At 37.7% G+C, this 13,648-nt stretch overlaps 1 protein-coding gene across 1 annotated transcript in view; it reads left to right on the top strand.

Annotated features, from left to right (window-relative positions):
• The window catches only part of GYS2 (glycogen synthase 2), a 49,751-nt gene that overhangs the window by 8,667 nt on the left and 27,436 nt on the right, over positions 1-13,648 (top strand). Inside the window, exons 2-5 of the mRNA XM_038576155.1 lie at positions 1,184-1,365; positions 5,156-5,347; positions 7,577-7,759; positions 12,763-12,907. Coding sequence (XP_038432083.1) covers positions 1,184-1,365; positions 5,156-5,347; positions 7,577-7,759; positions 12,763-12,907 — 702 coding nt within the window. The remainder of the gene's footprint in view (positions 1-1,183; positions 1,366-5,155; positions 5,348-7,576; positions 7,760-12,762; positions 12,908-13,648) is intronic.

Genomic DNA, 13,648 nt, shown 5'->3' with positions numbered 1-13,648 from the left:
GGGAGAAGGAGATGAAGGCTCTCCATTGAGCAGGGAGCCCAACATGGGGCTCAATCCCAGGACTCTGGGATCACATTCCAAGCCAAAGGGAGACATCTAACTGACTGAGCCACCCAGGCACCCCTAGCTCTGTGTTTCAAAAGTCATGGGAGCAATGCCAGAGGGGGAAAAATGAAAGACCACATGAAAATTTGTATGTGAGTCACTGGGCTTGACATGAGGGTTGGGCCAAGTATTCCCCTATTAAATGCTATCACCTCTTTTCTCTTGTCAAAAGGTACCTTGTTGGGTACCTTCCAGGGTAAGTGGCTCTTTAGCTTGAAAGACTTATTCATAATTTCAACAGTGGCTATTACTTGAACATACCCCAACCCCCTCTTGGAGCAGTGTAGGAGAAGGAGTAAAAGGTGACTACAGTTGCTGAGTGTGTGTCTTGACAATGGCTGTTGGAGCCAACTTTGACACTTCAGTGTAGATAGACCTTCAAGCCAAGTTCTGCTTTACTACAGTCATCTTGTCAGATTGCCTTGAAATGTTTGTATTTCTCGGCTGCTGTCAACCTGCTGCTCTATGATATGCACCCAGAAAAGGCTTTAAAATATGCATGAATTAAACCAAATAGTTACTATTTGTGTGTCCTTTAAAAAGCTTCTTTTAGGGATCCCTGGGTGGCGCAGCGGTTTGGTGCCTGCCTTTGGCCCAGGGCGCGATCCTGGAGACCCGGGATCGAATCCCACGTCGGGCTCCCGGTGCATGGAGCCTGCTTCTCCCTCTGCCTGTGTCTCTGCGCCTCTCTCTCTCTCTCTGTGACTATCATAAATAAATAAAAATTTAAAAAAAAAAAAAAAAAAAGCTTCTTTTAGAGGAGTGCCTGGGTGGCTTAGTCAGTTAAGCATCTGCCTTTGGCTCAGGTCATGATCCTGGGGTCCTGGGATCGAGTCCCACATCAGGCTCCCTATAGGGAGCCTGCTTCTCCCTCTGCCTATGTCTCTGCCTCTCTCTGTATGTCTCCGATGAAAAAATAAATAAAATCTTTAAAAAGATTTCTTTTATAAAGTTAAATAAACCCTTGTGCTTGATAAATCCTAAATGCTAACTTAAAAATGAGAACGCATTTCCATGCCTCATCACTTAAAGTGAAATACTAACCTGAATGATAAATGGAACCTTTTCTTTTTAACAGTTGGTGGCATCTATACTGTGATTCAGACAAAGGCCAAAACCACAGCAGATGAATGGGGAGACAATTATTTTCTGATTGGCCCATATTTTGAGCATAATATGAAGACTCAGGTGGAACAGTGTGAACCTATAAATGATGCTGTTAGAAGAGCTGTGGACACAATGAATAAACATGGCTGCCAGGTAAGGGCTACTGATTGACACTCCACTCAGCAAGACCTAGGACACTGTTACGGAAGAATAGAGCACCATTTACATGAACTCACAATGGAAGATTATTTATCTACCTAGGGAAAAGGAGCAGGTTTGTGAGAAAGGTAATGAACTTGTTTGTAAATAGGTTAGACTTGAAGCATCTTGTGAAAACCATCAAGAAGTGTCTAATAGGATAACAGGTTTGGAGTTCAGCAGAAGGTAGAGGATAGAAATGTTTTGGGGAAAGTCATTTGTCTTTAAATTTTAGTTGACATTATGGGTATTGATAACAGCATTCAGTGGAAGTTTATTGATTAAGAGCAAATGTATTGAGTCAAACCTTCAGGAATGTCAACATGTTAGAACATCTACATTAAAATAAAAAACTCAGAGGTTGCGAAAGTAGAAACATAGTCAGTCATGCAGAATCAAGAGTGGGCAAGTCCTAATCCTCAGAACCTGTGCATATGTTACCGTATATAACAAAAAGATTTTGTAGATTTGAATTGCAAGGTGAACAGATTATTCTGGATTATCTAGGTGGGCCCAGTGTAATCACAGGGGTCTTTATAAAAGAGAGGCAGGTGAGTTAGAATCAAAAAGAAGATGTGCCAATGGAAGCAGAAGTTGGCCTGATGAGCTTTGAAGATGGAGGAAGAGGCCACAAACCAAGGAATGCAGGTAATCTTTAGAAGCTGGAAAAGGCCAGAAACAGATTCCCCAAAGGACTACAGATAGACTGTGACTCTGCCAGTATGTTGATTTTAACCCAAAAGACCCATTTCAGATTATTGACTCCCAAACCTGAAAGATCATAAATCTGTGTTGTTTTAAACCACTAGGTCTGTGGTAATCTGTTGCTATCATAATAGTTATAGGTCAAAACAAGGGAAGAGAGTTTCAAGTATAAAGGAGGGATTAAGTCAATGAAGGATTTAACTAAAGCCAATTGAGTTTAGCAATATTCAGGTTATTCATGGCAATCTTGCTAAATACAGCCTCTAGGGAGAAGAGGGTTAAGTCAGATTGCAGTAGGTTTAGGAATGAGTGAACAATTAGGAAAAAGGTACAGAAGTTGTGGCAATGATATTTTTCTATGAAGAAAAAAGATAATTAAGCAGTTTGGGAGTGATATTATTTTGAGAATTAGTGTTTCATTAAATGTGAGATCTGATCGCATTTAGATGCCAAAAGGAAATACCCGGCAGATAGGAAGAAGTCAAAAGTTCGAAAGAAATGGACAAAGAGAGAAAGATCATTGAGAAGTGGAAAGGGAACACAATCTAAAGCACTACCGAGAGGATTTTTCTTCCTCCTGTCACTCAAACAGAAAACAGGGCTAGGTGGCATCAGTCCTGGAGGTGACTATGTGATTGACTGAATTAATGATTGAATTGATGGACAGTGTGTCTGAAATGGATAAGAAAGGAAGCAAACCCAGAAAGGAGGAGATGGTGTAGAGAAAAAATGAAGAGATAGGAACTGGAGATCTTAAAGAGAAAAAGGAAATAGTATATAGCCTCGGGGAAACAGAGTAAGAGAAGTGGGGCATTGACGTTGTGGTCAAGGAATAGAATTCTAAGATTGAATATTTCAGGGGAGGAACAGTTTGGGTTTTGACAAGGATAATAATGCAGCCATGAACATGGGTAGCTGGAATGTCATGGACATGAAGTTTTTTGAAGTCAATAAAGTCAGAAAACTATGACATAAGTGTGTGGGATAAAAACCTGGATTCTGAAGTTGTCCCCAAAAAGGTGGAAAGGTAGCCAGATGATTAGTAGAATAAGGAAAGGTAGTATCCAAATATACTACCAAGTTCCAAAAATGTCTTTATACACAAATAAGTTTCAGTGTGATTTTAAAAGATCCAAACTTCCTTCATACTCATCCCAGGAATATAGTTTCTGGGGGTGAAAAAATAAGGAGCCTTCATTGAGATGTCTATATGAGTAGCAGGATTTACAAATATGCAAAGTTTAAGATGGTATATGCAAAGTTTAAGATGCAGAAGATTTAAATAAAGGGAACTTGAGGTCCCAGAGAACACCAGGAAAATAAATTATAGTGAGTGTAGTGTAGAGAACATAGAAAAGTAAGAGAGGGATGCATGTTGTACTATCAGGATGAAAGAATGAGTCTTTGGAAGGGGCTTACATTTGAAGCTCTCATGAAAGAAGAGGGAGATGAAAGTCATAATGGTGTGACAAGTCTCAAGGTTCTAAATCTTTTTTTTTTAAGATTTTATTTATTCATTCATGAGAGACACACACACACACAGAGGCAGAGACACAGGCAGAGAGAGAAGCAGGCTCCACGCAGGGAGCTGGACGTGGGACCCGATCGCAGGACTCCAAGATCACACCCTGGCCTGAAGGCGGCACTAAACCGCTGAGCCACCGGGGCTGCCCAAGTCTCATGGTTCTAAATGGATTTCTGGTGTAAGGATTTTTCCATGTCACAGCCAAGGACTCAATGGAAGTCAGAACAAGCTAGCTTATATATTCTAATGTTAATCCTTCTCTATGATCTCAGCTCATTGTATCATATATCATATATTAGGAGTCAGCAACTATTCATTGAATGAATACATAAATCAAGGAATGTCCTAAAGAGAAAACAATTGAAAAGGAAAACTCAGTCTGAGAAGAGAAGAGTCCCATGATAAATACTCATTACAATGAAAGCAACTGACAGTTAATGGGGGTCTTTCAGAGTTGTCCAAGGCTAGATGGGAGAGATACCATCATGCATTTCTGAGTCCTATGGAAGAGAGTGATGATCAAATGGGCTTGTAAGCTCCCCGGATTCAGAAGTCACAGGGTCAATGACTAAGCAATGTGGACACGTCCAGTTTACTAAAGAGGCCTGGGTACCCAATGAAGGGCTCTTAGTTTTTGCCAGCTTCCAAGGGTTTGAAGCGAATTTATGGAGATGCATACCATGTAATAGGAGAATAAACATAGAATAAAAGTTAAGACAAAAGAATGAGTAAATTACTCATTCAGAAAAAATAGAGGCCAAAAAGAAAGTTAAAACTTACATATACAAGTGATTATATAATTACGATTAGAAAAAAAGTGAGATAGCCAATACATTAAAATTTGCACAAGATAAAATAGGAATAAAAATTCAATTTGAAAATAAAACAGGATTAGACTTTGAGCTGCTAGATTAAAGAGATACAGTTATCTTGGGCAATATATTTAGTTAGGACACCTGGCAGCAACCATGTTGGGAAACACTTTATGTCACTTTTTTTTTTTTTATAGGAGGAATGAGAGAATCATTTACGTTTGTTTATAGAAACAGATTTTTCTAACATGGAATATTATAGAAACAGATATTTCTAGCAGATTTTTCTAGTATAAAGTAAAATAAGTAACATTGTAGACATTATATCCAACTGCAAGTTGAAGATACAGAGTAGTTCACCTTAGTACTCTATCATAAAAACATAGACCATGATATTAAATCTTAAAACCATGAGCTCAAGGTCACAGGAGAAAGAGAAGGGCAGAGATTACAGAGATCTAGATACTTCATCTTTAAAATGACCAAATTTAATGAAAGATAGGAATTTGGAAGTTTAGATGAATGGATGCAAGCCCATTCCATCTTCAGGCTCAAATATCAGATGCTTTGTGTTACCACTACATTTCCCTGTATAGTTTGCACTGTCTGCTGTTGAGTTCTAAATAAAGTTTATCTACTCTAAGCACAAATACCTTTTTCTCCCTGGTATAACTGCAAAGCTGTATGTTCTTTAATATGGCAGGTGCACTTTGGAAGATGGCTGATAGAAGGGAGTCCTTACGTGGTGCTATTTGACATAGGCTATTCGGCTTGGAACCTGGACAGGTGGAAGGGTGACCTCTGGGAAGCATGCAGTGTCGGCATCCCTTATCATGACCGAGAAGCCAACGATATGCTAATATTTGGATCTTTAACTGCCTGGTTCTTAAAAGAGGTACAGTTTATTGTATAGACATACAATAGAGGAGAAGCATAATTGTGCTCTGTGCCCAGCAATGATTCTGTGATTTTTAGATTAAGCTAAGTAAGATGACGTCATTATGATTGTCCTAATACACTTCAAAAGAATCTGAGGAAATATTCAGCCTTCCTCTAACTAAATACTAGCCTTTGGAACAGGTTAATAATCGTGCTTATTAGCATGTACCACATGTCAGATTTAAATAGAATAAAACAACCCATTATATTGCCTGATACATAGAAAGTAATATATATACAAGCAAAAAACAGTATACATCATGCACTATGCACATGAATTCTAGACTTATGGGAGTAAAAAATAGCTTGAAATATTTGGTGTTGTTTATGCATGGGTACTTGTGCTACTGCAGTGGCTTTTGTATATTTTCATCATTTTCTAAGGGTTGAAGTGATCTCCTTAGTTGTGAAGGATCTGTTAGCAGTGAAATACCCCCCCCCCAAAAAAAACAAACCTCCCCAAGTCCGCCCAAGTCCCAAGAGCTTTAGGTACCAATTCTTGTGAAATGAACCAAGCCTGTGCTCTCAAGTTCTCAAAGCATGGCAGAAAGATTTCTTTGCATTTCTTGCATTACCTCAAAATGATTATGCCTAACTTAAAAATCAGATGGTGAGGGAAGAGCATCCTTAGCAAAGTGAGGATATAGTCTAAGGATAAATCACAGAACTATATGTTGGCAGTGTGTCCCCTTGACCACCCTTTCTTGCTGATGAAGCCATATTCAATAGTCACAAAAGGCTGCCTTAAGGTGAAGGGAAAGGTGAAGGGGCAGTAACATTACCTTGTTTTGGTGACAGAATAGGAGAACAGGGTGAGGGTGCTAACAGTCTTGTTTTAGCATTGGTTGGTGGAACCAATTTTTCTTCTGCAAACTGCCTCCCTGAGCCACTACCCCCAGGGCTGAGGCCAGCCTGTGTGTGCATGTGTGCGTGCATGTATATGTTCATGCGTGTGCTTGTATGTATGTGTGTGTCTGTTCTCATCCTTTCTGCTAAAGGAATCTAGAGAAGAGAGAAGCAAGAAAGTGAAAGCCCCAATGTTCTCTGAAGTAAAGCTATTACAGAAACATAATTTTTTTTATTCAAATGGCAAATAAAGACATTGACAAAAATCTAAGGCACTTGAGCAAGCCTTATTTTTGCTGTCATCTCTCGGCTACCACTGATCTGTGCAACTGTTAATTACTGTAAGGAACTTTTTCAAGAGTAGGTATTTTAAACTACAAAGGTCCAGCCTAAGTCAGTGGTTTTCACAGAGTATTTCCATAGGCCACCACCAGCAGCATTGGCTGCAAACTTAAAAGACATACAAACTCCTGTCCCCAGCCCAGAATTAGATCATCTGGCAATGGGACTCAGATACCTGTGCTTGACCAGCCTTCCAAGTGACACCGATGTCCTCTCAGTGCAAGAACTGCCTTCTTGGGTGAACTCTCCATTTCCCAATTCTCTGCTCAGTCTCTCTGAATGTGCATGTTTTGCATTATCAGTTCTGCTCCCTCATTGAGGAAACAGGCAGTCATAAAGGTAGTGAAATGCAAATATTAAATTTCTGTAAGGGTGAAACAAGGTAACTTTGAGGCAGGGAAACTGATGCCCCGTCTAGTTTTAGAACTAGACTGGGATTAGACCTGGGTCCTCGGCATGTTACTAAAATAGGATTTGCCTCTAAGCAAATCATTAACCTTCTACCCATTTCCATTTTCTTAAAATAGTATATTAAAGTGCTTTTGGCTTCAAAGAACAAAGAATCCAAATAAGACTGACTTAAAACATGAAGTCATTTATTGTTTATTTCAAAAGAAGTTTGTAAGTAGGTAGTGCCCAGTGATTCGGCTGCTCAGTGTTATCTTCAAGGATATTATTGCTATTATCCATTCATCCATTCAACGAATATTTATTGAGTACCTACTGTACATTTGTTCTCTTAGGCCCCTCTGTAGTTACAAAAATAAATCTGATTCATTACCGAAAGGGAGGATTATGCCAAAAAAATATGTGGGCTTTTTGAACATGCAGCTAAATCCTATAAAACTATTCTGCTGGCTAAATCTGCATACTTCTTGCTTAGCTCTCTTTAAATTTTGCAAAAATTTATGGGCACGATAACTTTCCTTATGCTGTGGGCCATGGTCAAGATCAAGCTTTACCAACAACTCTTCTAAATGCTTCTTTTCTGATGTAGGTGACAGATCATGCAGATGGGAAACATGTCATTGCCCAATTCCATGAATGGCAGGCAGGAACTGGGCTGATCCTTTCTCGAGCTCGGAAACTTCCCATTGCTACAATATTTACCACTCATGCAACACTGCTTGGGAGGTATCTCTGTGCAGCAAACATTGATTTCTACAACCATCTTGATAAGGTAAAAAGTCCTCCCTCCTTCCCCCACCCAACCACCTTTCTTTCTGATCCTTGGACCTGAGGGATGAGAAGTATTGATCTTTACATTTCCATCTGCCAACCAGATGGCAGAAATGCCCTTTTAATGAATCAACATTCATGACAAAGCCTCCCTTGAGGTGACAGAGAGTTGATGCAGTTTAATCGTCAGAGTGCAGTAGAGCGTAGTGGTGACAGGCTGGATGTGTATCTACTTTGGAACAGTAAAGCCAAGATCCAAAGAGGCACAGCAGGTGTAAGTGGGTTGGACTCCCGTGTATGAAGCTAAGGAAACACTGTGAGGGTGCTGGATCCACACACAGCTCAGAGTGGCAGCTAGACCCGGTGTTCTAGGCGTACAACTCTGGGTCTTCCTCTCTCTTTCAAGTGAACAGATGGTCAGATTTCTCCTGTAACCCTGTGATGTATAGGTGGAGTTGGTGTGTGGGTTGAGTAAGACAGTTCTTTAAAACAGGGTCCTTGGTGACCAAATAATTGGGTTTCCTTATCTTAAAAGACTGCCCAACTTTATGACCAAGGTCATTCTGTTTTGACGTTTTCTTTTATTTGCTGACAGTTAAGTCAGATTAATAAAATTATACCTTTATATCACCATGTCAGTGATATCAACAAAGCATTTGAATACCAGAAAGTCAGGGTTTTATAGACTTGGTATCTATACTGCCAATCAAATGAACTTAGCATTTTTGGGTTCTGTTTACTGTCAGGAAAATTAGGAATTTGGAAAGTGGATTTCTAAAGATTTCTGTGGTTTAAAAAAGTTCTAAAATTCTATGAAACAGAATATGTGTGTGTGTGTGTTTGTAATACATGAACACTTAGTTAATGGTAATGGAAAGCTTTTCTACTATCCCAGAGATGTTTTGAGTGTAGGAAAGCTCTTTCTGACAAACTTTAACATTTGCAGAGCAAATGTTAAATGTGGTCCTAAAGAGAGCTTTCCTATGAAAAGGTCAGTCTAACCTAAAGGTCAAATTTTAAACATAAGTTGTACATTTAAAATAAAGTCATCAGAAAGTCAAATAAGGGAAATTTCCTGACAGTATATGATAATGATACACTAGTAAGGTCAAGCCACTGATCTATGGTAAGCTCAGCAATCTTGTTTTCTAGAAAAGAATAGACTTTGATTTTTGTGAAAGACAAAATATTGGAGAGGCGTATCAAATATTTTACTTCAGAACATCTAAGACCATTATATAGTAACAATTAATAAAAACCACTAATAAAATTCATTAGATAATATTAGTTGTTCTAAGTAACAAATGATTATAGTGTGTAGTTACATATTACAATATTATCCCTTGGACAAAAGGTTAGTATTTATACCATTTTATCTTCAAATATGATGTATCTTCCCATTTTAAGGCTCTTCACTGGTTGAAATGTGTGAGCTGAGTCAGTCTCAACCCATCATTCTAGTAAAATATCCTGTCCAGCAGAGTGACTAGGAGATCACAAGTAATTAGGAACTAGATTTGTTTTTTAAAAAATTATTTATTTATTTATTCGTGAGAGACAGAGAGAGAGAAAGGCTGAGACATAGGCAGAGGGAGAAGCAGGCTCCCCACAAGGAGCCTGATGTGGGACTTGATCCCAGACCCCAGAATCACAACCTGAGCCAAAAGCAGATGTTCAACCACTGAGCCACCCAGGTGATTTTGAGTTAAACTCATAATTATTTTTCATAGAAAAGTCCCCCATAATCATTTCCTACAGATCCTCCTCACCCCATTCTCACAGTAGGTTTAGAATTTGGATGTTATATAATAAATTAAATATATAATATATAATATATAATATATAATATAATTATGTGTATATTATATATATGCATGAAAACTTTTTAAACATTCAACATAAGAAATGAGTCATAATTTAGTCTTTGATGCAAGTCCCAGAATCAGTTGCAGTAAGCTTTGGTTCAGGCAAGTAAATATGGGGGAGAGATAGGAACAAGAATGAAAGTACCTAACTTGTATAAAAAGAGAAAGAGTAGAATTATTTTACTCAAAAACTAATTGCAATATGAAACATCTTTTATACACACTTTCCTGAATTTAACAAAAAGTAATGAGATACATGAAAATGTAGGAAAGTGAGATTCATTGTCAAAATAACCAGGGCCAGATATGTTATATGTTAGGAATTACCGGACAGATTTTATAGTTAATTTTTTAAAGATTTTACTTATTCATTTTGAGAGAGAGACAGCATGCACGAAGGAGGGGGGAGGACCAGAGGGAGAGAAGAGTTCTGGGCTCAATCCTGGAACTCTGCAATCATGACTTGAGCTGAAGGGAGGCACTTGACCAACTGAGCCACCCAAGTGCCCCCCCAGACAGATTTTAACAGACTATCATATGCATGTGGAAAAGTGGACAACATGTATAAACACCTAGAATTGCCGTAAACCACAGGTGTGGCCATGCATACCATAGGCCTGCATGGTAAGAGGGACCATGGGACCAAGAAAAGGCACATGCCTGTCTTCATTGAGACCTTTCACAGGTTCACCAGGCCTCTGCTTAAATATTTCCTTGCTTAAATATGTCCTTCCCTTAAATATTTGAATACTTGGTTTACTCATTTAGAAATCCTATTTTCTTATCTCTAAATGTCTAGATGTTAAATGCTGTCCCATATGTGAAATCTTATTACTCTCTACAATAAAACCAATAACAATCATAGTAACAACAGCTAAAGGTATTGAGCACTTTCCATGTGCCAGGCACTTTTCTAAGCATAAAACATTTCATACTTTTTCCAGAGTTATCTTTCCTATGCATAAGCTGTCTTTACCATATGATTAAATGAACCTTTTCGGTCCTTTTCATTGTACATAGGACAAAGGCCAGCTTTCTAGCCTTGTCTGTCATCTTCTCTTATACCACTGCTGCAGTCATATCAGATGCTATTTCCTACACATGCTATTTGACTTAATATATGTGTTCTTTAGGGCAGCTAATTTTTCAATCCAAAATAACCTTCCTCAAATTAAACTTTCATGTCCTGGTCCAAATGCCATTTTATTCATCCAATCAACTTGGAGGTACAAAGATTAATAAGTTATGGTCCTTGCCCTTGAAAGTCTTAAATTCTGAAGGTGATACTGACGATATGAACACTTGCATAGTAAGAGATACATTTCTCTATTCTCAGCCAGTGTGAATCAGTCCCACTCTGATCCTATGCTTTCCTCAGGCACTTACTCATTTCTACTTAATTTTAACCTGTTTTCTCACTAATCTATAAGCTCTTTGAAGGCCACAGAAACAATAAATTACTCAACAAATGTTGGTTGAATGAGAGATTTGGTTGAATAAATGAGACCAGTCAAATAGAGCTCTTAGGATAAATAACTTCAGCTGATCTATGGATGCCATAGAGAGCCATGTTTCAAACATTTTCACAGAAATATTACAATATTACAGTTAAGATAGAATGCTCTAGGAATTTCTTTGTTGTAATCTCTAGAATCATATAATGAGTATTTTTCAGTATTTTTTTTCAGTCTATTTCAGTATATGGTGCAGTAATCGTTGGGACTGACTTGTTGGTTGAACCGGAGTCTAAAGGATAGAAAAGCAGAAGAGTGCACAAGCTTGGAGTCAGCCTGATTTGGTATCAGTTCAGGGCTCTGCTAAGACACTTAATAGGAATGTGATCTTGGGCAGGTTTCCTAACCTTTACAAGCTTCAATTTTCCCCTGCATAAAATGAAGACAAAATACAAACCACAGTTGGTTTATAAGGATGAAATATGATACATGCTTAGAAGAGAGCCTGATCCAGTGTTGAGCTTCTAAGGATCTTTATTAGAGAATGCACCCTGCTAATATAATGTGAGTAACCTTATACACTTTTCTCTCTTAAACACTGGTAGTTTCATCTGCAGCTATGTGAGACATAATGTTCAGCTAAGCAATATGGCAAAAGCCCACAACTGTTGCCAACTATTTAATTAATTGTTTGGTGCTTGGCTTATTGGTTTTTGAAGTTTTTTTTTTTTTTAATTTAAGTTAAGGTACCCAGGATATCTTGTGGATGATTGCACAATCTAACACACCAGCCAATTAAAGTGATAATAATTATCCTTATTTTCAATATAGAGCTTAATGTCACCTTTGTTTCTTTGTTTATTGGAAAAATATGATAAGGACCTTGGGGAAAGAAATTAGCTCAATATTTGTAAGATGTAAGGTAAGTAAATATTAAAATACCAAAAAATTAAGAATTCTATGTAATTATAGCAAAGTAAAACTATTTACTTAAGGGATTAAATAGCAGTTTAGAAGCTATTTAAGAAGTTTAGAAGTGAAGTGAATAATACTTTTTAAAGCATGCATAACTGTGCATTTAGTAATAGGTTTAATAAAAAGTTATTACTTTTTTGTGGTTATAAAACTTTACACAGAATTGAGGAAAAACAATATGTATAATATATGATTTTGTTTCACTTGTGTAGAAGGATCAGTATAGTTGGTCCTTGAACAACACAGGTTTGAACTTGTGCGGGTCCATTTATATATGGATCCTTTCAATAAATATATTATAGTACTGTAAATGTGTTGTCTCTTCCTTATGATTTACTTAACTAACATTTTCTGTTCTCCAGCTTACTTTACTGTAAAAATACAGTATGTAATGCACATAACATACAAAATATGTGTTAATCAACTGTTTTTTATCATTGGTAAGGCTTCCTGTAAACTGTAGGCTATTAGTAGTTAAGTGCTGGGTGAAGTCAAAAGTTAAATGGGGATTTCTAACTACACCAGGGGTCCATGCCCCTAACCCTCATGTTTGTCAAGGATTGATTATATGAGCAAATGTATATCAAATGTATATGTGTTTTTGCTTTTTCTTCCTTTTCTTTTCTTTTCCTTTCCTTTTTTTTCTTTTTTTTTTCCTTTCTTTTTCTCTTCTCTTCTTTCTCTCTCTCTCTCTTTTTTTTTTTTAACAGTTTAACATAGACAAAGAGGCTGGGGAAAGGCAGATTTACCACCGGTATTGCATGGAGCGGGCCTCTGTCCATTGTGCTCATGTATTCACCACAGTATCTGAAATAACTGCAATAGAAGCAGAACATATGCTAAAGAGGAAGCCTGGTAATTATTATCTCTGAATTCGTCACCCACCTTTCAGTCCTAAATGACATTGGAGTCTAAAACTTTTGTTTGAAACAAAAAAGTATAAACTAATAGAGGAAAAATGACATTCACTGCTACCACCCAAATCTTTGCACATATTTTAATTCTCAATGTCAGCTCTGTTGCAAAACCAATACTGAGCTATATCCAGAACATAGTAGTGTTCCGTCTGTGCTTGTTGAATAAATCGGTTATGCTAGAAATGGGCTTATGCTCTAGGGTTGTCACAGTGACCTGCTGTGTGTAAAGCAAGTTAACTTTTCTATTTTAAGGAAACAAAATTACAAAAAAATATCAAAAATTTGTGTGAGAATATTCCAGCCCTACATCTTGTGACATTGCATCATTGATTCTATTTAGTAGAAACTTATTGTTTTACTTCCCCTGTGACTTTGAAAGCTTTTCTGAGAGCTATCCCCAGACCTACCAGAGGTTACAATGCTGAAAGGCATGTTCATAGAACATGATTCTATCACTTGGTCACAGCTGATTGGTCTAGAGGTAGATACCCAGCCTAAAGATTGATTCTGATTCTGGACAATCAGAATGCTCCCACAGGAGGGAGTCTAAACAGATGGGTCAGTATGTATGCACACTTGTAGAATAAAAATGTCAGCTCTGAAACTTTTGGCAGTGTCCATTTTTCTTTTATGTTCCATGGGATACAAAAAGGCTAAATTAGGGGTGCCTGGGGGCTCA

The sequence above is a fragment of the Canis lupus genome, chromosome 27 (genome assembly GCF_011100685.1).
Source record: "Canis lupus familiaris isolate Mischka breed German Shepherd chromosome 27, alternate assembly UU_Cfam_GSD_1.0, whole genome shotgun sequence".
NCBI lineage: Eukaryota > Metazoa > Chordata > Mammalia > Carnivora > Canidae > Canis > Canis lupus.
The sequence above is the reverse complement of the archived record's forward strand: the minus strand, read 5'-3'. Positions and strand labels throughout refer to the sequence as shown.